The sequence below is a fragment of the Oncorhynchus tshawytscha genome, linkage group LG20, assembly GCF_018296145.1.
Source record: "Oncorhynchus tshawytscha isolate Ot180627B linkage group LG20, Otsh_v2.0, whole genome shotgun sequence".
In the NCBI taxonomy this organism is placed as follows: Eukaryota; Metazoa; Chordata; class Actinopteri; order Salmoniformes; family Salmonidae; genus Oncorhynchus; species Oncorhynchus tshawytscha.
In genome coordinates this window covers 23,210,952-23,233,791 of record NC_056448.1, presented here as the reverse complement: position 1 = coordinate 23,233,791, position 22,840 = coordinate 23,210,952, and the positions used below count along the sequence as shown (strand labels likewise).

The 22,840-nt window shown below is 40.7% G+C and overlaps 1 protein-coding gene and 1 long non-coding RNA gene across 10 annotated transcripts; both read left to right on the top strand.

Moving 5' to 3' along the window:
* The first annotated feature begins 593 nt into the window (after nucleotides 1–593).
* Nucleotides 594–2,327, top strand: LOC121840154. The gene is made up of 3 exons (XR_006079428.1): nucleotides 594–1,134; nucleotides 1,218–1,290; nucleotides 1,518–2,327. It is a non-coding gene; the product is annotated as an uncharacterized LOC121840154 (long non-coding RNA).
* A 4,052-nt stretch (nucleotides 2,328–6,379) lies between these two features.
* Nucleotides 6,380–21,799, top strand: LOC121840197. 9 transcript variants are annotated; one of them, XM_042302369.1, is made up of 13 exons: nucleotides 16,225–16,422; nucleotides 16,601–16,636; nucleotides 16,910–17,209; nucleotides 17,310–17,603; nucleotides 17,729–17,827; nucleotides 18,088–18,183; nucleotides 18,291–18,318; nucleotides 18,410–18,450; nucleotides 18,538–18,569; nucleotides 18,709–20,606; nucleotides 20,750–20,762; nucleotides 20,990–21,044; nucleotides 21,514–21,799. In XM_042302369.1, the coding sequence occupies exons 1-10, from the start codon at nucleotides 16,395–16,397 to the stop codon at nucleotides 18,868–18,870; spliced, it is 1,116 nt and encodes a 371-aa protein (XP_042158303.1). In that variant the 5' UTR covers nucleotides 16,225–16,394; the 3' UTR covers nucleotides 18,871–20,606; nucleotides 20,750–20,762; nucleotides 20,990–21,044; nucleotides 21,514–21,799. The 9 variants fall into 9 exon arrangements, with proteins under 9 accessions (XP_042158307.1, XP_042158306.1, XP_042158303.1 ...); XM_042302366.1 differs by having other exon boundaries at nucleotides 20,690–20,762; XM_042302373.1 differs by lacking the exon at nucleotides 16,225–16,422 and adding an exon at nucleotides 6,380–6,733 and having other exon boundaries at nucleotides 17,345–17,603; nucleotides 20,690–20,762; nucleotides 20,990–21,799.
* Nucleotides 21,800–22,840: the final 1,041 nt, after the last annotated feature.

Here is a 22,840-nt window from a genome sequence, read left to right as displayed (position 1 = left end):
AGTTACAAACAAATCATGTCAGTTTAGTGAGTCCGCCAGATCAGAGACAGTAGGGATGACAAGGGATGTTTGGTTGATAAGTGTGTGAATTTGACTATGTTTCTGTCCTGCTAAGCATTTAAAATGTAATGAGTACTTTCAGGTGTCAAGGAAAATATATGGAGTAAAAATTACAATGTTTTCTTAAGCAATGTAGTGAACTAAAAGTAAAAGAAGACACTTGTGTAGGTGTGGAGGTTAAATATGTCTAAGAATATTTTTTCACATTTTGTGTTATGCTAATGAGCTTGAGCCGTAGTCAAATATGAATATAGTATAGATACCCCAAAAACTACTTAAGTATTACTTTAAAGTATTGTTACTTAAGTACTTTACACCACTGTTACTTTAAAAATATGTTTTGTTAATATCACAGTTTACTTACAGTATGTGACTTTACTTCCACCTTGATACACTACCTCATATTTCCTCTCTCTGCTTCCTGATTTCTGCTACCCTCTTCCTGTAGTCTGTCAACATCTGTTCCTCTCAGACCATTTGCAAACCCACATGATAATTGCAATAATTCAATAATATCTTAAATATACTTTTGCAATTACCAGCGGTTCCTGCCAGTTAGGCCCAACCTAATCTGGAATACCCAGAACAAAATCTTGCATGAACATAACTCTCATAACCTCTGTGCTCCCGACAGACGTAACATGTTGGTTACAGATCTTAGGACAGATATGCCCACCCAGATCAGTCTTATCTACACCTGCAATTGGAGCACATTACAAACCTATGACAGCTATAGGTATGATAGTGTATATGAAAATGATGCACCATCACAGAAGGGTCATAGGTGGGAGCTATTGTTTCACCATAAAAGGAGAGAGGGGAGACACAAAATACAGTGTGTCACTCTCACACTCACTACTGTGGCATTGCCTGAGTCATTATCTACAGCCAACAGCTCCTGTGTATATTTCTAAAAACATTTTCGAGAGCATGTGAATATAGTCGCCCCCGAAAGCATTTCTCATTTCCATATATCCTGTTTCACATCTCTCTCTGTATTATACATAATAACAGGTGGCAGGTTTAAAGAACTCTTAACCGTGATCCAATGAATGTGCTGCTGGTGCCTTATGTGTGAGTTATGTATTATTAATAATATCATTATTGTACTATATAATAAAATGTTAAATAATTGACTTTCATAACAATATCCCTAGTTGTACTTTTGGTTGGAATGACAATGAACGACATTTCTTGTCGTCTCTCTTGACCTACAGTTAACAGATGCAGGTACGTTTCTCCCCTTCTCTTGCTTGTTTTGTCATTCAACATTAGGGATGTACTTTTGTGATTTGCATGGTAATCAAAGGCTGGGAAATAAATGTTGCGCTCTAAAGAAGGGAATAATCTTGCATGTTGAATTTGTTTTAGAACGGACACAAATCGTAGTTTTTTCACTACGATGTTGTCATACCTATCATTCCTCAACTACCTCTCTCTTTCCTCATCCTTCAAAGGAACAAGGAGAAACAGACAAACACTTGGATTACCCAGAAGAAGCACCAGATCTCAGTAAGCCTGAAGTTTGTGAAGGGGTTGAGCTGAGCAGTGAGTCCTCTGCCCTTGTAAAGTGTCAGCAGTGTTTGTTCTATGTGGATTCTAAACTCAAGGAGCTTGGTCGATCAAATGCCAGCCACAACCATTGCTCCCTCCAAGTAAAGGGGTCAGAGCTGCCTGGGTGGAAGCCCAGAGGGCTGTGGTCAAAGGTCACCGTCCAGTGTCATTATGAAGAAGAGAAGAAGAAAAGGCAATACCATGACATAATTATGTTTTTATGTAGCTGCCTCACACTTTTCCTCCACTTTGCCACCATAGTGCTTTTTTGGTTTTCTGTGCATAAACAGTACAGTGGGCTGGCACACAACATATAAGCATGTTATAAATGAGTAACCGTTGGAATTGTGGTTTATTGAAAGGATTTGATGATTTGATGTTTCCTTTCAAATAGTCATTTGTCCTCATCCCTTTGTTACAATAACAGGAAGGTGAAGATGATTTGTGCTATGCCACCTTGTCCCATGCTGGTGCTCCTCCATCCTACTCAGTCAAGTTTGAACAAGGCCATGACTAGGCCACAGTGGTCATATACTGACCAGCATTGCCGAACTGAATGGACATGAAAGGACTTCCAAATGGATAGATTGCTTGACTTAAACACCTACATTTCAATTTTCTTTCCAAGAAATCATTTGCATAAATCTATTTGCAATGTAGTTTTGATTATCCAATTTGTCACATTAAGAGAACAATAAAGTTTTTGTATTCCACCATCGGCTTAATTTCTGTTTGTCTCGTGTGCACCTGTCAGTCCCAGTCGCGGGAAACAGTAACATAGCGTGTGCTACTTTTCGCTGACCAGGCACTCATCTTTGCCTACCTGCTGAAAGCTTCTAAAGGTAAGCCATTTACTTAAAGTAATAATGACTTCTTAGGCCACTCTCTCGTTTCTCAATTAAATTGAAATCACATGTTAAGTCAGATGCTTTCATAAATTCAACGAGGGTTAATATGTCTACTCCGAATGTGCACGGTCTGTGGGTAAATTGGCAAGTTTTCTAACCATTTTCTCATGGTGTGGTGGTTACAAACTACTCTACTAGGCAATAGCAATACAAGACACGTTTATACCACTAGATGGCAATGTTGAATCCTGTTTTGCAACAATTTTAAGAGCTCCTTGTCGGCAGGGATACATTTTTTGGACATTTCTGTTATTGGAATAGGCTATCATCAAAATAAGTCAATCGTACAATACCATTGGAAATTAATGTTGAAAGTTACATTTATGTTTCTAAAATATAAATTGAAAATGTATTGTCGCTGCTTCCTGTTGACAAGCCATTTTGATACATAGCCCAACGTCAAAACAGTCTAGAGATTAGATTAGACATTAGAGATTAGAGAGTTTAATAGTCACATAATGCACATGGTTGCAGATGTAATTACAGGGCACGAGCTCCAACAACGCAGGACAAAGTGAAGTAAAATAATACAAATAGATATAAATACAATGATAAATGTCCATTGAGGGTGGGGGCAGGGTTAACGTCCATTAGAGGGGATGGGAAATGTCCAAAGGAGGAGCAGCAGGGTGAGTAGTCGACTAGTCGTGACTATTCAGCATAATACATGTCTATTGGGGTGAGGGCAGGGTAGAAATGTCCTTTGAGGTGGGGGGTAGAAGCCTGATGGTCTGGGGGTAGAAGCTATTGGCCAGTCTTACAGTTTTTACCATGGTGCTCCTATTCTGTCTGAGTGATAGAAACGGGAAGAACACGCCATGGCTCGGGTGGCTGGGGTCCCTGAGGAACGTCTTGTTCTTCCTGCGACACCTGGTGTCCAAATCAATGAGCAATATGCAGAAACAGTTTGTTATATATTGAAAACCTAAACCTAAAATCTACTACCTACACAAGTGCAACAACAGTAATCATATAACTTGTATTTTTTTTATCGAGCACCTTATAAACTGCACACGCATCAAAACCCTGGTGTTTGGACAAGTGGCAATAAATCACTGATATCGATTAGGTGGGGGGTGGGGGGTCAGGTGGTAGCGTTGTTGAAACTAACACAACTGAAAGAACATGGAAACTGGAGATATTTTTTTACATCACTGGTTAGAGAACAACCTGCAGAAGACAGCTACATTTTGGAGTGAGGCAATTTGATTTGGGGGTCGCCAACACAGAAAGAGAAACACAACACTTATTTTCCAATCACTCATATTGATCATAAAACATAATTCAAATCAATTGCGCGAGGGGGAGATAAGGTTGCAAGTCCTGTTAAAACTAACACTGATCTACAACTACATGGAATCTGGTAATAATGTGTAGACTACAGCTAGCTACATTTTGAAGTGTTGCATTCTGGGTAGCCCACACAGTAAGTAGACATGCCTAGCAACACTTTTTTTTAACACTTCCATCAATATTATTTTTCTAACTTTATTTAACTAGGCAAGTCAGTTAAGAACAATACAGTGGTGTTAACTGCCTTGTTCAGGGGCATAACAACAGATTTGTACCTTGTCAGCTCGGGGATTTGAACTTGCAACCTTTACGGTTGCTAGTCCAATGCTCTAACCACTAGGCTACCCTGCCACCCTGTTTGTACCCTATATCATGATATCATGCTGAAATCAATAGAACAGGTCCAAATGTTTGGACTGTAGCGTTGTTGGTTAGATGAGAACTTATAGAAGGCTTTCAGTATTGGCCTGTCTATATTTGGAATGTCGGATGTTGATTTTCGGTGATCTGACAACAATAGCCTGCACTATTGAGGTATGAGTACAGGTTCAGTAGTCTTATTGTTGTAAATTAAAATGCATCATGTCCTTATTAAAAAATATTTTTATATGATATCATTCACCAACATTTCAGTAGGTGGCAGTATTATACATATTTTAGTATTCCAGACTATTTGCAAGTATAAAATATATTCTCATAGTGTATTGACATTTTTGACACATGGGGGAAAACTTAATTGGAACCTGCCCCATCAGTTAGAGTGGAATACTGCCTAGCCTACATTGATGTGCCTAGTATGTCATTTCCCATTTGACATTTGTGTTGAACACAGAATAAACCCCATTCTATTCCTGGGGCTATTGAACCATATTTTGGAGTGTTTATTGCCTCCAGTTGATTGGGGACCATTACCATCAGTCAAAATAAAGTCCAAAGCTGTCAATCACACCAAAGGCATTTCCCTCCCTGCTTGGTGTCAGTAGGTAGGTGGAGTTTGTACCCTATTGAATAACGCATGAAGAAGTGATGAATGGAAAGATCCCAAATCAATGCAGGTTTTATTGACATACTGTACACACACACACACACACACACACACACACACACACACACACACACACACACACTCAATAAATAAATGGCTTGATCACCAGGGAGACATCCCCTATTCATCTATGAGTCCTTAATTGGGAAACACTTTTAAATACTTTTTTAAATAAAAATGCTTGGCTGAGGAATGCACAGTTTTATATATTTGAATATGTGTTCCCTATGCTCAGTATTGATTTAAGGCTTCATTTTGTGGGTAGGCTAACTGGAATGAGCAAAGCGATTCAGTTGCATTCTCAAGCCAGGCAGTTGAATGCAGGTGTGCTGATATATTGGCTCATGACAACCGTAAATAAATATGACTAATGTGTTTCCGGTCAAGTGGCTGCTGTCTTAAGTCTATGAAGAGTGAATGAGACCCCCACCATGATGTCAGTGTAATTCCTTTGTTTCTATGTCTCCGGCGTTGAGAAGGATCCCACATATAGCGCTGAGATTACATTTAGTGTGACTGGAATATAAATAAATGGAGCGACTAGAATATGCCTTTTACTTCATGTTTGCCCTTGGTCTCTTTTCCCTCGATCAATGCGTGTGTGAGGTCCTTATTAGTTCTGGAATGATTCATTATTTGTTCTACAGTGAAAAGGAGAGGGAGAAGACAGGGTGGCAACATGCATGCAATTTTTATGAAACACACATTTTTTTGATGTTTATTCCTTGTCTGTTGCTGACTGTAAAACATAACAGAACCTGATCAGCTAGGGTGAACACAGCCCCATCTTACTGCTTGTGTACTACTCCATGTCAATAAATCACACAGAGAAATACATACCAACAATTGTCTATGCATCTTTGAAAACCCAAAGATTTATAGAATAGCATTTAGAACAGAGCAAGAAAAGGCTGTATATTGAAGCAATAATGCCCAAGGGGGTGTGGTATATAGGCAATATGCCATTGCTAGGGCTGTTCTTAAGCACGACGCATCTCGGAGTGCCTGGACACAGCCCTTAGCGGTGGTATATTGGCCATATACCACAAACCCTGAGGTGCCTTATTGCTGTTATAAACTAGTAATCAACGTAATTAGAGCAGTAAAAATACATTATTTGTCATACCCGTGGTATATGACCTGATATACCACAGCTGTCAGCCAATCAGCATTCAGGGCTCGAACCACCCAGTTTATATATTTGATTGAAGAATAACAACATTTCTGCTATACTGCAGGATTGCTGTCCTTTTCCTTTGAGGGAATCGTGGAATCGTGGAAGAGGCAAGAAGAGACAAAATTATTTGAAGGAATCTGCAGTTCGTGTGCCCTTACAATTGTATTTTACACACACAGTTCTCAGCAGCTTGGTCAGTGAAGTAGAGGACAGTAGAGGAGGAGGATAGAGAGAAGCAGAGGAGGACATACCAGAGGGAGAAAGAGAGAGGGAGCTCTGCAGCAGGATCCCCACCGTGCTGAGCACAGGACTGCGTGACTGGTCTGTGCTGGGTGAGGGGAGGGGAGGCATATCAGTGCAACACAGCCTTACTGGATGAGAAGCAGCAGTAACACTAGCAGCATCTCATTTGTGGCTGCTGGGGGCTCGGTCTCACACACACAGGCGCTCCCAGCGCCACCGTCACACACACGCAGTGGCAGCCACAGCCGTCGTTAGAGCCTGGGCTGGGGCAGGGACGGGGACCGCTACTGTGACGACTGGAGCTACGGCGATAGCAGCTGCTGCACCATGGCACAAGCCGCCAAGCAGCTACGCAAGAACAAGGACCTAGCGGAGCTCGCAGCTCAGGAGCTGAAGGATAAGGAGGAGGAGAAGAACAAGAAGAGGAATCGATCGAGGGACCGAAGACGCAAGGTATGGTTGACTGAGGATGGTGTCAAATCTTCTCTGCCTCTCTCTCTTTCGTTAATTTCCTCCTTTTCTCAACCTGTCTCCCTCCCTCCATTGTACAGGACGGGTTACACTTAACACTTAACAATATAATTACACACACAGTCACGCGCACACACCTGCCATGTGTTAACCAGTCATGCACAGATGCTCATGCACAGGTTGTGTTTGTTCAAATCAAATCAAATTTTATTTGTCACATACACATGGTTAGCAGATGTTAATGCGAGTGTAGCGAAATGCTTGTGCTTCTAGTTCCGACAATGCAGTAATAACGAGCAAGTAATCTAACTAACAATTCCAAAAAAAACTACTGTCATACACAGTGTAAGGGGATAAAGAATATGTACATAAGGATATATGAATGAGTGATGGTACAGAGCAGCATAGGCAAGATACAGTAGATGATATCGAGTACAGTATATACATATGAGATAAGTATGTAAACCAAGTGGCATAGTTAAAGTGGCTAGTGATACATGTATTACATAAGGATGCAGTCGATGATATAGAGTACAGTATCAACGTATGCATATGAGATGAACAATGTAGGGTAAGTAACATTATATAAGGTAGCATTGTTTAAAGTGGCTAGTGATATATTTACATCATTTCCCATCGATTCCCATGATTAAAGTGGCTGGAGTAGAGTCAGTGTCATTGACAGTGTGTTGGCAGTAGCCACTCAATGTTAGTGGTGGCTGTTTAACAGTCTGATGGCCTTGAGATAGAAGCTGTTTTTCAGTCTCTCGGTCCCAGCTTTGATGCACCTGTACTGACCTCGCCTTCTGGATGGCAGCGGGGTGAACAGGCAGTGGCTCGGGTGGTTGATGTCCTTGATGATCTTTATGGCCTTCCTGTAGCATCGGGTGGTGTAGGTGTCCTGGAGGGCAGGTAGTTTGCCCCGGTGATGCGTTGTGCAGACCTCACTACCCTCTGGAGAGCCTTACGGTTGAGGGCGGTGCAGTTGCCATACCAGGCGGTGATACAGCCCGCCAGGATGCTCTCGATTGTGCATCTGTAGAAGTTTGTGAGTGCTTTTGGTGACAAGCCGAATTTCTTCAGCCTCCTGAGGTTGAAGAGGCGCTGCTGCGCCTTCCTCACGATGCTGTCTGTGTGAGTGGACCAATTCAGTTTGTCTGTGATGTGTATGCCGAGGAACTTAAAACTTGCTACCCTCTCCACTACTGTTCCATCGATGTGGATGGGGGGGTGTTCCCTCTGCTGTTTCCTGAAGTCCACAATCATCTCCTTAGTTTTGTTGACGTTGAGTGTGAGGTTATTTTCCTGACACCACACTCCGTAGTACACCTCAGTCAGACATGCCCTGCCCGCTTGTCCCCAGGAGGGTGTTATGCTCTTTACTCTGGTCTTTTCCCCATATGTCATTTCTCTTGGAGGGTGGAGTCACAGAGGGTCGGGGGCGGTGTGGGGAGACAGACAGGGATCCTCTCTGTCTCCCTCCACTCTTCCCCTCTCCTAATCTCCTAGCTGAGTCGTCATGTCCTGCTGGCTGGGTTTAATGTGGCTTTCAGGTTCTATTGTTTTCCCCTCCTGTGGACCTGCTGTAGTATGTGCCACATATCTCTGATAGGCTGGCTTTTGTAGTCACTTTCCTAGATGAGTATGTGAAAGAGACTGTTCATCCATCCTCGGCTGAGAGGGAAAGAGTGATCTCTTCCTCCTTTCCCTATTTGCTAAGTTTATTATTCTTCCTTTAAAGAACAGTCTGTTTTAATGTAAACCTCCCAGCTCTACCTGTGAGATTAAGGGTTAAAAGGATTTTCTCCAATAGGGTGCACTGCAGCTGCCTCTATCTCTTGATTCAGTGTTCTGTGCTGTGGGCTACAGTGATATATCTCCACCTGCTCCTTAAATTATCATGGCTCATTTGCTCATTACCTGGGTAATGATGGTGACATGACACCTCATTGTTGATGTCTTGTGTGTGTATTCTCATCACTATAAGACAACGTGAGGTCGGTGTGTAGAGTGGTGGGATCTTGGAGAAGTCTGAGGATGGTGGGAGAAAGGGAGAGAACAGAGTGATATAGATGGAATAGCAGAGAGAGAGAGAGAGAGAGAGAGAGAGAGAGAGAACAAGGAGAGCAGAGGCAGAGGAGGGAGCCCGTAGCTCCACGTGACGGTTGTTCATACCATGGCAAACAGTCTCAGCAATGTTAGGGGCGTCTTACAGGGAGGATATCCTGTTCAGAACATCTGTCACAGGCCAGCTTTTATCTCTGACCTCCACATCAACACCATCCAAATGAGAGACGGCGAAAGAGAGGGAGGAGAGAAGGAGAGGATACCTCTGCAATACCAATTAATACCAATTGTTGGCTGCAATCATTTCAATACAACACACACATTTGAAAACATTGCTTGCTGTATGCCAAGGTTGGCATTGGAATAAGGGTGAGACAGCGGCATAATGAATTAATGATAACCCTTCCATAAAGTGATGATCTACCCTGTCAGTATGTGTAAAAAGAATGGTGTCTACACTACAATATCTTCATGCATACAGTACATTCAGAAAGTATTCAGACCCCTTGACTTTTTCCAAAATGTGTTACGTTACTTATTCTAAAATTGATTTTTTTTAAACGCCTCATCAGTTTATACACAATACCCCATGATGACAAAGCAAAACACGTTTCATTTTTGTGTGCAAATTTATACAACTAAATAAATGAAATAACAAATTTACATAAGTATTTATAAGTATTTAGACCCATAAGTATTTAGACCCTTTACTCAGTACTTTGTTGAAGCATCTTTAGCAGCGATTACAGCCTCAAGTTGTCTTGGGTATGACGCTACAAGCTTGGCACACATGTATTTGGGGAGTTTCTCTCATTCTTCTCTGCAGATCTTCTCAAGCTCTGTCAGGTTGGATGGGGAGCGTCGCAGAACAGCTATTTTCAGGTCTCCAGAGATGTTCGATCGGGTTCAAGTCCGGGCTCTGACTGAGCCACTCAAGGACATTCAGAGACTTGTCCCGAAGCCACTCCGGCGTTGTCTTGGCTGTGTGCTTAAGGTCGTTGTACTGTTGAAAGGTAAACCTTCACCCCAGTCTGAGGTCCTGAGTGCTCTGGAGCAAGCTTTCATCAAGGATCTCTATGTACTTTTCTCCGTTCACCTTTCCCTCGATCCTAACTAGTCTCCCAGTCCCTGCCCCTGAAAAAACATCCCGATGCATGATTCTGCCACCACATTCCTTCACCGTAGGGATGGTGCCAGGTTTCCTCCAGACGTGACGCTTGGCACTCAGGTCAAAGAGTTCAATCTTGGTTTCATCAGACCAGAGAATCTTGTTTCCTATGGTCTGAGAGTCCTTTAGGTGGCTTTTGTAAAACTCCAAGCGGGCTGTTCCTTTTACTGAGGATTAGCTTCCATCTGACCTGACCTGATTGGTGGAGTGCTGCAGAGATGGTTGTCCAAATGGAAGGTTTTCCCATCTCCACAGAGGAACTCTAGACCTCTGTCACAGTGACCATCGGGTTCTTGGTCACCTCCATAACCGTGGTCCTTCTCCCCCAATTGCTCAGTTTGGCCGGACGGCTAGCTCTAGGAAGAGTCTTGGTGGTTCCAAACGTCTTCCATTTAAGAATGATGATCAGGCGTGCGGGTGCAGGCAGCGAACGGTTGAAAAGCATGCATTTGGTTTTACTAGCGTTTAAGAGCAGTTGGAGGCCACGGAAGGAGTGTTGTATGGCATTGAAGCTCGTTTGGAGGTTAGATAGCACAGTGTCCAAGGACGGGCCGGAAGTATATAGAATGGTGTCGTCTGCATAGAGGTGGATCAGGGATGTACATTTAGGTGGTTTAGACATAGATGCTCACAATTGCAGGACATTAGAACATTGATGTGAAATGAATATGATACATGATGTCATTTTCACTTCCAGACCCTTCCTCAATGATCCCCCTCTACATCGGTCTCCGTGCCGGTATCTATGTTCTCATCCTTCTGGTGGAATCTCTCCTGTGTTTTCTCTGGTGTAGACACGGCAAGTGCCTTTTGCTTAAAAAATACTCAATTTTGTATGTTGTTCCAAAGGCTGTTGTCAGCTACAATCAGGGCCTGTTAGTTACGCTCTCATTATACTTTTGTTTCTGAAGGTGATGAATGAGGAAATAACAGTAGGAGGTGAGAGTGATCTATTTATTTAACTGAACATTTTCCTATCATCTGTTTGGATGTACTGGAAACTGCTCTTGACTGGCAAAACCCAAATGAGCTGCAAACAGTGTGTGTAGAGTATAACTGTACTCTTTACTATCCACTATGGTTATAGTGTAACTGTTCACTGCTTATGGTGCATTGTGGTATGTTTTCGCTCTCTTACAGGAAGAGAACTCAAGTCTGCACTATGCTATAAGGATGTGACCTTGCTGGGGAGTTCAAGTTGGATATGGCTGGAGAGTATGATGTGTCAATGTTTTTATAAACCAGAAGTCAATAGGAGGAGAAGTTATTCAATTTGAACAATTTGCAATTTCCATGCACCTTGTGAATGTATTTTTATACTATACACAGTGTTTAATGTGTAATGTGTTTGTATATGTAAAATATAGCAATTTTATTAGCATTACATTTTTTTCTGCTCTAGTATGTTGTGTTTTTCCAGTGAAAATAAAGCTTGTACAGTATATTGTAAATAATTGTTGGAAATGTTGTTTCTTTTCTCTGGAAGAGAAATTGTGTTGTTTAGATTACACAGCTGTTGTGTTTCAACGGTCTGTCTCATGATGGTCATTGATCTACCTGAGCTTTAGCTGGGTGTTTTGTGTCTGTTTGTCATGTAGACGTGGCCACAGTGGGGGTACTGCTCATTGTAAGGTTCTGCTTTACTTTTTTTTAAGTCAACCTTGTGTTCTTTTTCTTTGTGTTCTTGAACGTAGCCCTGTTTCTTTGTGTTCTTGAACGTAGCCCTGTTTCTTTGTGTTCTGGAACGTAGCCCTGTTTCTTTGTGTTCTGGAACGTAGCCCTGTTTCTTTGTGTTCTGGAACGTAGCCCTGTTTCTTTGTGTTCTGGAACGTAGCCCTGTTTCTTTGTGTTCTGGAACGTAGCCCTGTTTCTTTGTGTTCTGGAACGTAGCCCTGTTTCTTTGTGTTCTGGAACGTAGCCCTGTTTCTTTGTGTTCTGGAACGTTGCCCTGTTTCTTTGTGTTCTGGAACGTAGCCCTGTTTCTTTGTGTTCTGGAACGTAGCCCTGTTTCTTTGTGTTCTGGAACGTAGCCCTGTTTCTTTGTGTTCTGGAACGTAGCCCTGTTTCTTTGTGTTCTGGAACGTAGCCCTGTTTCTTTGTGTTCTGGAACATAGCCCTGACTTTCATTTTCTTCATTGATTTCACCTGTGTTCGTTTCTCACCTGGTCTCATCAGCTCCATATTTAGTTCAGTTCTTTCTGTTTGTATGGTTGTGAGGTATTGTTTGTTTTTGACTGCCTACCTGTGTTTGACCATTGCCTGTGACCACGATTCCTGCCTTCTGCGAATGCTTAATAAACATCTCCCACGCTCTGCGCGTGAATCTACACCTTTTTCCTCCCTGAGTATTCATTACACTCATACAGATACAGCTCTATTTCTAGAGATGAGGAGATGGCAAAGTAGAAATGGGTGTCCCACATCTACACTAACATCACCCCTGAAAAAACAACACCACGAAGGGCTCTCAATACATCTATTCATATGAAGCTCATGTCTATATCTATCAATATACAATGACTTGTCAGAGAACATGCATAGGTGCAGAGATGTGGAAAGACACAGTAGTGGAATCGTGGTCATGATCTAAGCTGAGATGTGCTACAATAAGCCATTGGGCTGTAACTGGTCCCCTAACACTGTCCCTAGCCCTCAAAACCATAATTTAACATAAATAACATAATGGTAAGTGCTGTATATATTGCAAAATTCAAACATTTCCAAACACTAAAATGAGGCTGGTGCAACCTGCAAGGAGTTGCTGTCAATGTTAACCAATACATAACTGTTATTTGGGGAACAGAAAACTTTTAAACTTTCCACCTGGGTTTTTTTAATTTAACAATTCATTGGTGGTCATGAAATGAAAAACAACTTTTTTGATTCCTGTTTTCCATTTGTCTACAAATCTGCAATACTTGGATTTGACTCCAAAAAAACAAAGTTTTCCAAAAATACACAACAGTAATGTGTTCAATGCATGCAATCCAAGCCATTACCGGACACAAACTGGTTACACTGACTGAAAAGATATATTATATAAACTAAGCAGATAGGGATCAAGGTATCTGTCATTTCCTCATTTGGAGAAACTTTAGTCACCTGCGTAACATGACTGGAGAGAAGTTGGGTGCTGAAACGTGTTTTATTTGTAGTCTAAAACGTCCGACTACAAATAAAACACAATTAATCAGTTAATGAACTCATTTTGATCATGTCTCTGTTATGTGGCCCAGTTGGTAAACTCAAATATATTTGGATTCCTGTTTTCCATTTCTTCAATGCTTGGATTTGCTTCCAAAAACTAAGTTTGCCAAAACTCCACAAAAGTCATGTGATCTGTGGATGCAATCCAAGCCATAACTTAGTTGGCACAGACTGATTACTCTGACTGGAAATATGTATTATGTTAACTAAACAGACATGGATCAAGGTATCTGCCATTTCCTCATTTGGAGAAGCATTAGTCACCAAAGCTATAAAAGTCGTGGTGTGAAAAAGCTCGAACAAGAAAATATCCATCAAATTGTCCAATTTCAAATAAAACCAATAGATCAGTAACTGAACTCAATTGATCATGTCAATGTGTGTTGTTAACGGATTACCAGGACGTGTACTCAGAGCATGTGCGGAACAACTGGCAAGTGTCTTCACTGACATTTTCAACCTCTCCCTGACCGAGTCTGTAATACCTACATGTTTCAAGCAGCATAGTCCCTGTGCCCAAGGAAGCGAAGGTAGCCTGCTTAAATGATTACCGCCTTGTAGCACTCACGTCAGTAGCCATGAAGTGCTTTGAAAGGCTCACATGGCTCACATCAACAGCATCCTCCAGGATACGCTAGACCCACTCCAATTCGCATACCGTCCCAACAGATCCACAGATGACACAATCTCAATCGCACGCCACACTGCCCTTTCCCACCTGGACAAAAGGAACACCTATGTGAGAATGCTGTTTATTGACTACAGCTCAGCATTCAACACCATAGTGGCCACAAAGCATCATCATCACTAAGCTAAGGACCCTGGGACTAAACAACTCCATCTGCAACTGGATCCTGGACTTCCTGACGGGCTACCCCAGGTGGTGAGGATAGACAATAAAACATCCGCCACACTAACCCTCAACACAGGGACCCTCAGGGGTGCATGCTTAGTCCCCTCCTGTACTCCCTGTTCATCCACGACTGCGTGGCCAAGCACGACTCCATCATTGAGTTTTCTGATGACACAACGGTTGTAGGCCTGATCACGGACCACAATGAGACAGCCTATTGGGAGGAGGTCAGTGTGGTGCCAGGACAACAACCTCTCCCTCAATGTGAGCAAGACAAAAGAGCTGATCGTGGACTAAAGAAAAAGGATCGCTTAACAGGCCCTCATTAACATCAAAGGGGCTGTAGTGGAGCAGGTCAAGAGTTTCAAGTTCCTTGGTGTCCACATCACCAACAAACTTTCATGGTCCAAACACAACTAGACAGTCGTGAAGAGGGCATGACATCGCCTTTTCCTCCTCAGGAGACTGAAAAGATTTGGCATGGGTCCCCAGATCCTAAAAATGTTCTACAGCTGTTTCTATATTATCTGTTTGAATGTACTGGTGAATTGTCATGTCTTGACCAAAACCCATCTAAGCTGCAATATGTGTGTGTAGAACAATGCTCTTTACTCCCCACTGCTTGTTAATGTATTTTATATTATGCAAAGTGTTTCATGTGTAATGAGTTTATATATTATATTTACATTCAACGGTCCGATGACTCATGATGTTCACTGTTATACCTGAGATTTAGCAGAGTGTGTCGAGTCTGTTTGTAACGTAGATGTGACCACAGTGAGGGTACTGATCATACAGGTACACTTCTATTTCTAGAGATGAGGAGAAGCACCAACATCACCCCTGCAAACAACCCAGCATACGGCTTGCTATTCACATCTTCATACTGTATGAAGCTCATGTCTATATCCATCAACAGAAATGACTTGTCAGAGAACATGAAGAGGTGTGGAAAGACACAGTAATGGATTTGTGGTCATGATCTAAGCTGAGATGTGCTACAATAAGCCATTGTGCTGCAACTGGTCCTCTAACACTGTCCCTAGCCCTCAAACCCAGATGGATGAGAACAAGATCTATCATACTACAATTTAAATAAATAACATGTCAATTGTATAATTTCTGTATATATTGCAAGATTCACATTAAAAAAATGTCCAACCTTTTAAAAGAAACTGGTGCGTCCTACAAGGAGTTGATGTCAATGTTATCCAGTACTATCACAGAAATCTTAATTATTTGAGGAACAATCCATTACCTTTCCTCCTGTGATTTACCAAAAAACATGAAACAATTTATTGGTGATGAAATAAAAAACAACTAAAATATATTTTTATTCCTGTTTTGCATTTCTTCAATGCTTAGATTTGCATCTAAAAAACGAAGTTTGACAAAAATCCATAAAAGTAATGTGATCTATGGATGCAATCCAAGCCATGACTTAGTTGGCACAGACTGGTTACTCTGACTGGAAATATGTATTATGTTAACTAAACAGACATGGATCAAGGTATCTGCCACTTCCTCATTTGGAGAAGCATTAGTCACCTCCATTACAAAACTATAAAAGACGTGGGGTGAATTAATCTCAAACAAGAAACTATCCATCAAATTATCCAAATTCAAATAAACACAATACATCAGTAACTGAACTCAGTTGATCATGTCAACGAGTGTGTTGTGTTGGATTCTGAGAATATGAAAATATACTTATTCATGTCAGTGATGGAGTGCTGAGGTTTAGAGGGTCTACACCAGAAGTTAATGGTTATAGGAGGAAGGTATATAGACTGTGCAACTGAGCTTGGAATGTGTTGAGTGCAGGGAAGTGAAATACATGTGTCAGGTATTGATGAAGGGAGAGAGCCGTGGATAACTGATGGAGGGGGGTTGAGGTCAGGTCACCTTAAGGGAGAAATATAAGTTTATGGCCCGTATCTCTAGTGTCCTGCCTAGCAGATGTTAGGGTGATGTTGCTGTTAAGCTACTGCGTATCTAGTTTTGGTTGTGTTTATTTGTGTGTGTATAGTATAAAGTAACTCTTTGAAAAGTCAACAAGTTTATTTGATCAATTAATCACAAGAGTTCTCATATTTGAAATAGCTGTGCTGTAGTTACCTATATTTTCAGTAAGTTTAATGTAGGGTGGACCACATGGACCGCCCCTTAGTGGTCAATGAAAATAAGGTCATTTTCTTCAGCGTCACTAGTGATCTGTCACAACATCACTCGTGAGTCTCCATATCCTCCTCTGTAGGTTTTTCTGTGTCCTACCAAACACACATCAGTTTTCTCACATGACAATCTATGTGTGGAGTTCACTTCACTGACGGAAGAAAGTGGAAAATATGTATTTTTCTTTTATTCTTCTCATTTGTGAGTATTCGACTATTTTGGTCTTTGGATCAATATCTCTTTACATGGATTTTAAGTTTTGGTAGTATGTTACTTAATGTATGCTTTATAACTTGTTCTAAGTATGTATGAGCCTTTATTATGCCTTATAGTAAGGCTTGTAAAATGTCTCACTAAGTTGTTTTTATCTTGTTCGTAGATGTTGCCGGTGTTGCGGTAAAAGAAAGTTGTGCAGGTACATATTAACAAATGTCACTTCATTAATTGTCCAGCTCAACAGCTATTTATTTATTTTAGGCATAAAAGTATTTTTTTGATGATAGATTTGTACACTACTTTTCACAACTAATGTAGTTTAGCACAATGCTTAAAGTGCCATATGTTTATTATGAAATATATTTAGTTGTAAATAGAGAGACAAGGAGGTGATACTCCACATACAAATACATTCTGAATCAAGATTCTTATCACTCATAATTTCATAGATTCTCTCTATTTCTCTTAACAGATTTGGTTCCCACTCCCACTATTCTATTTTACCCTGGGTACATCAATGTAGCTACACCTGTTACAATACGCTGTGAGTCACCAAAAGGCACAGAGTGCAAATTCTACAAAGATCACGACCCCAACCCTATAAGGAAACTGGATTACAAGCAGGGTGCTTGCCAGTTCAAGTTGCTCTGGAATGAGTTCAAAAGGTGGAACAAGACTGAAGTAGATCTCAGCTGTGTAATTGTACAGAACAGAGAAGGTGAAACGATCAAAACCTCAAAACCTAGTGATGCTCGAAGACTTAATGTGGGTGGTAAGTGGCAGTTTTACAGTACTCCAAAGCACATGTTTACCATAGTACACATCCCACTTGTTAATTGACTTCATAAATTACTTTCACAATTTACAAACAGATCCAATTGGAAATCCCAGTGTTCATGTGTTTAAGATGGGGAAATACCTCAATCTTCGATGTGAGGCCAAGGCTGGCACCTCTTGCTACTTTTATCTGAACATTGGTGACTCACACTTTAAAAAACTACCCTACAAAGACAATGGCTGTTTGGGGAGAGTGGCAGAAGAGGAACTGCAGAGGAAGAGGAGCAGTGCTGGAGAGATCTTCATCACCTGTGCTGTGGAGCTGGTGGTAGAGGGTGAAGATACTGTGACATCACAGCATAGTGAACCCCTCGGTATCACCATAGATGGTGAGGAAGACTAGAGCCCATCAATTTCTGTGATTTCAAATGTGTCAATATTCTGTCGGTCTACTGTTGTACTGCAAGACTAATATATTATTATTGTACACATATCAATGTTTTATTTATTTCAGTCATAAATCCTCCAGGAGCTACTAATTCCACATCAGCGTTCAGTTTAATCACACCTGGTCAGGAGAAGACAAGCAACAGTGCCACACCCCAAGGAAGTGGTAAGTATCATTGGTTTGGTTTTAAATGAGCTGTTAGTGGTCCTAAGAACTTCAAAATACAAGTTTAGTGAATGACTCTGCTTCTAAATGTACAGCTATTGATACGTTTCTAACATCTCTAAACTGTTAAGTATCTCAATAGTCACTATTAGTAAGGCTTATTTGCACTAACATCCTAGTCATTGTAAGGTTTGGTTATACTGTACAGATGATTCACTGTCAGTTTCATTAGGAGCCTCATTCACTAACCGTTTCTTCAGGTACAAAGTTCCACGTCGTCATCAGTCTGGGTACTTGTTCCCTTTTCCTGGTTCTGCTAGCTGGGTGTGTGCTGGGTGTTCTCCAACGCAAGTGTGGTGCGTGCTTTCAGATAGGTCTACTCATAACACATTCTTATTTTGCTCCAAATGCTACTTTGAATTATGTTCAAAATTGCTCAATTATCTCTATGTATCTTTTGAAGGGGTTCAAGGCAGGCCTGTAAATACTGGGTAAGACTGGTGTATTCATTTTAGATTTACATTATTTTTCTTTATTCATGCATGGCTATATCTTTCTGACTGTACTGCATTGTCTCAACAGAAGCCCACCTGAACAGCAAGACCAAAACCCACCATGTGTCTGTGAGTATGAGAGTTAACTAAACCACCACTGCCTTTATCTCCTTTTGTTCAGTGTTTTATTTTCCCTCATTCTCTCATATTAAACAGATTCTGTCATCACAAAGCCTTCTAGGGATGAGGTGAGTTGGTTTGAACCAGTGCAGTGTGAAGTAGCCTAATATGCACTTTACTACCAAAATATCAAGCAATATTGCAAATAGCACCAAAGACAACCCTGCTGTGCACACAGCTCAAAGTGACTTGAGCTCTCTCTTACAGGAAGAGGACACTAGTCTGCAATACGCTACAGTGACATATACCGGTGTCCAAGCTAGTCGTCAATATGCAACAGTGACATCTACCGGTAACCAAGTTGAACCTGGGCGCACCAAGATCAAGTTTGAAATAGCTGGAGAGTACGCCCTCTTAGCAGAATCATAGAAGAAGAAACATTTACTGGATAACATGTTTTGCCATAGTTTACAGTTACAATCCTATATTTAGTTTTCATATTGGATCATAATTTACTCATAGTACAAAAACAAATCCTGCCACAACATCAAAGACTAAAGATACTGTATCTACTCCTTTCTGAAAACAAGCATCTTCAACTATTTGCATTTTAGGTTAAATGAAATAAATGAAAAGTACACTGTCTGAAACATAAAATAAATGTTTTCCTTAATTGAGTTACCGAATCTAGTCAGCAGTCACCAATCAGTAGTCACCAATCTATTTCACTCCTTGACAAGAGTCAATATAGACTCAAAGCCACAAGAGGGTAGAACACATGTCAAACTTTGCTTGTTACATCTCTACATCTCTCTCTTTAACCATGTCTGGTGTATATTAGTTTTCAGTGGTGGAAAAAGTACTCAACAAACATACTTAAGTAAAAGTAAAGATACCTTCATAGAAAATGACTCAAGTAATAGTAAAAATCACCCAGTAAAATTCTACTTGTGTAAAAGGCTACAAGTATTTGATTTAAAATATACTTCAGTATCAAAAGTGAATGTATAACTCATTTCAAATTCCTTATCTTAAGCAAACCAGAATGCACCATTTTCTTTTTATTCTTCTTTTTTATAGAAGGCCAGGGGCTCCATCACTCAGCCATCAGTTACAAACAAATCATGTCAGTTTAGTGAGTCCGCCAGATCAGAGACAGTAGGGATGACAAGGGATGTTTGGTTGATAAGTGTGTGAATTTGACTATGTTTCTGTCCTGCTAAGCATTTAAAATGTAATGAGTACTTTCAGGTGTCAAGGAAAATATATGGAGTAAAAATTACAATGTTTTCTTAAGCAATGTAGTGAACTAAAAGTAAAAGAAGACACAAATATGAATATAGTATAGATACCCCAAAAACTACTTAAGTATTACTTTAAAGTATTGTTACTTAAGTACTTTACACCACTGTTACTTTAAAAAATATGTTTTGTTAATATCACAGTTTACTTACAGTATGTGACTTTACTTCCACCTTGATACACTACCTCATATTTCCTCTCTCTGCTTCCTGATTTCTGCTACCCTCTTCCTGTAGTCTGTCAACATCTGTTCCTCTCAGACCATTTGCAAACCCACATGATAATTGCAATAATTCAATAATATCTTAAATATACTTTTTGCAATTACCAGCGGTTCCTGCCAGTTAGGCCCAACCTAATCTGGAATACCCAGAACAAAATCTTGCATGAACATAACTCTCATAACCTCTGTGCTCCCGACAGACGTAACATGTTGGTTACAGATCTTAGGACAGATATGCCCACCCAGATCAGTCTTATCTACACCTGCAATTGGAGCACATTACAAACCTATGACAGCTATAGGTATGATAGTGTATATGAAAATGATGCACCATCACAGAAGGGTCATAGGTGGGAGCTATTGTTTCACCATAAAAGGAGAGAGGGGAGACACAAAATACAGTGTGTCACTCTCACACTCACTACTGTGGCATTGCCTGAGTCATTATCTACAGCCAACAGCTCCTGTGTATATTTCTAAAAACATTTTCGAGAGCATGTGAATATAGTCGCCCCCGAAAGCATTTCTCATTTCCATATATCCTGTTTCACATCTCTCTCTGTATTATACATAATAACAGGTGGCAGGTTTAAAGAACTCTTAACCGTGATCCAATGAATGTGCTGCTGGTGCCTTATGTGTGAGTTATGTATTATTAATAATATCATTATTGTACTATATAATAAAATGTTAAATAATTGACTTTCATAACAATATCCCTAGTTGTACTTTTGGTTGGAATGACAATGAACGACATTTCTTGTCGTCTCTCTTGACCTACAGTTAACAGATGCAGGTACGTTTCTCCCCTTCTCTTGCTTGTTTTGTCATTCAACATTAGGGATGTACTTTTGTGATTTGCATGGTAATCAAAGGCTGGGAAATAAATGTTGCGCTCTAAAGAAGGGAATAATCTTGCATGTTGAATTTGTTTTAGAACGGACACAAATCGTAGTTTTTTCACTACGATGTTGTCATACCTATCATTCCTCAACTACCTCTCTCTTTCCTCATCCTTCAAAGGAACAAGGAGAAACAGACAAACACTTGGATTACCCAGAAGAAGCACCAGATCTCAGTAAGCCTGAAGTTTGTGAAGGGGTTGAGCTGAGCAGTGAGTCCTCTGCCCTTGTAAAGTGTCAGCAGTGTTTGTTCTATGTGGATTCTAAACTCAAGGAGCTTGGTCGATCAAATGCCAGCCACAACCAATGCTCCCTCCAAGTAAAGGGGTCAGAGCTGCCTGGGTGGAAGCCCAGAGGGCTGTGGTCAAAGGTCACCGTCCAGTGTCATTATGAAGAAGAGAAGAAGAAAAGGCAATACCATGACATAATTATGTTTTTATGTAGCTGCCTCACACTTTTCCTCCACTTTGCCACCATAGTGCTTTTTTGGTTTTCTGTGCATAAACAGTACAGTGGGCTGGCACACAACATATAAGCATGTTATAAATGAGTAACCGTTGGAATTGTGGTTTATTGAAAGGATTTGATGATTTGATGTTTCCTTTCAAATAGTCATTTGTCCTCATCCCTTTGTTACAATAACAGGAAGGTGAAGATGATTTGTGCTATGCCACCTTGTCCCATGCTGGTGCTCCTCCATCCTACTCAGTCAAGTTTGAACAAGGCCATGACTATGCCACAGTGGTCATATACTGACCAGCATTGCCGAACTGAATGGACATGAAAGGACTTCCAAATGGATAGATTGCTTGACTTTAACACCTACATTTCAATTTTCTTTCCAAGAAATCATTTGCATAAATCTATTTGCAATGTAGTTTTGATTATCCAATTTGTCACATTAAGAGAACAATAAAGTTTTTGTATTCCACCATCGGCTTAATTTCTGTTTGTCTCGTGTGCACCTGTCAGTCCCAGTCGCGGGAAACAGTAACATAGCGTGTGCTACTTTTCGCTGACCAGGCACTCATCTTTGCCTACCTGCTGAAAGCTTCTAAAGGTAAGCCATTTACTTAAAGTAATAATGACTTCTTAGGCCACTCTCTCGTTTCTCAATTAAATTGAAATCACATGTTAAGTCAGATGCTTTCATAAATTCAACGAGGGTTAATATGTCTACTCCGAATGTGCACGGTCTGTGGGTAAATTGGCAAGTTTTCTAACCATTTTCTCATGGTGTGGTGGTTACAAACTACTCTACTAGGCAATAGCAATACAAGACACGTTTATACCACTAGATGGCAATGTTGAATCCTGTTTTGCAACAATTTTAAGAGCTCCTTGTCGGCAGGGATACATTTTTTGGACATTTCTGTTATTGGAATAGGCTATCATCAAAATAAGTCAATCGTACAATACCATTGGAAATTAATGTTGAAAGTTACATTTATGTTTCTAAAATATAAATTGAAAATGTATTGTCGCTGCTTCCTGTTGACAAGCCATTTTGATACATAGCCCAACGTCAAAACAGTCTAGAGATTAGATTAGACATTAGAGATTAGAGAGTTTAATAGTCACATAATGCACATGGTTGCAGATGTAATTACAGGGCACGAGCTCCAACAACGCAGGACAAAGTGAAGTAAAATAATACAAATAGATATAAATACAATGATAAATGTCCATTGAGGGTGGGGGCAGGGTTAACGTCCATTAGAGGGGATGGGAAATGTCCAAAGGAGGAGCAGCAGGGTGAGTAGTCGACTAGTCGTGACTATTCAGCATAATACATGTCTATTGGGGTGAGGGCAGGGTAGAAATGTCCTTTGAGGTGGGGGGTAGAAGCCTGATGGTCTGGGGGTAGAAGCTATTGGCCAGTCTTACAGTTTTTACCATGGTGCTCCTATTCTGCCTGCGTCTGAGTGATAGAAACGGGAAGAACACGCCATGGCTCGGGTGGCTGGGGTCC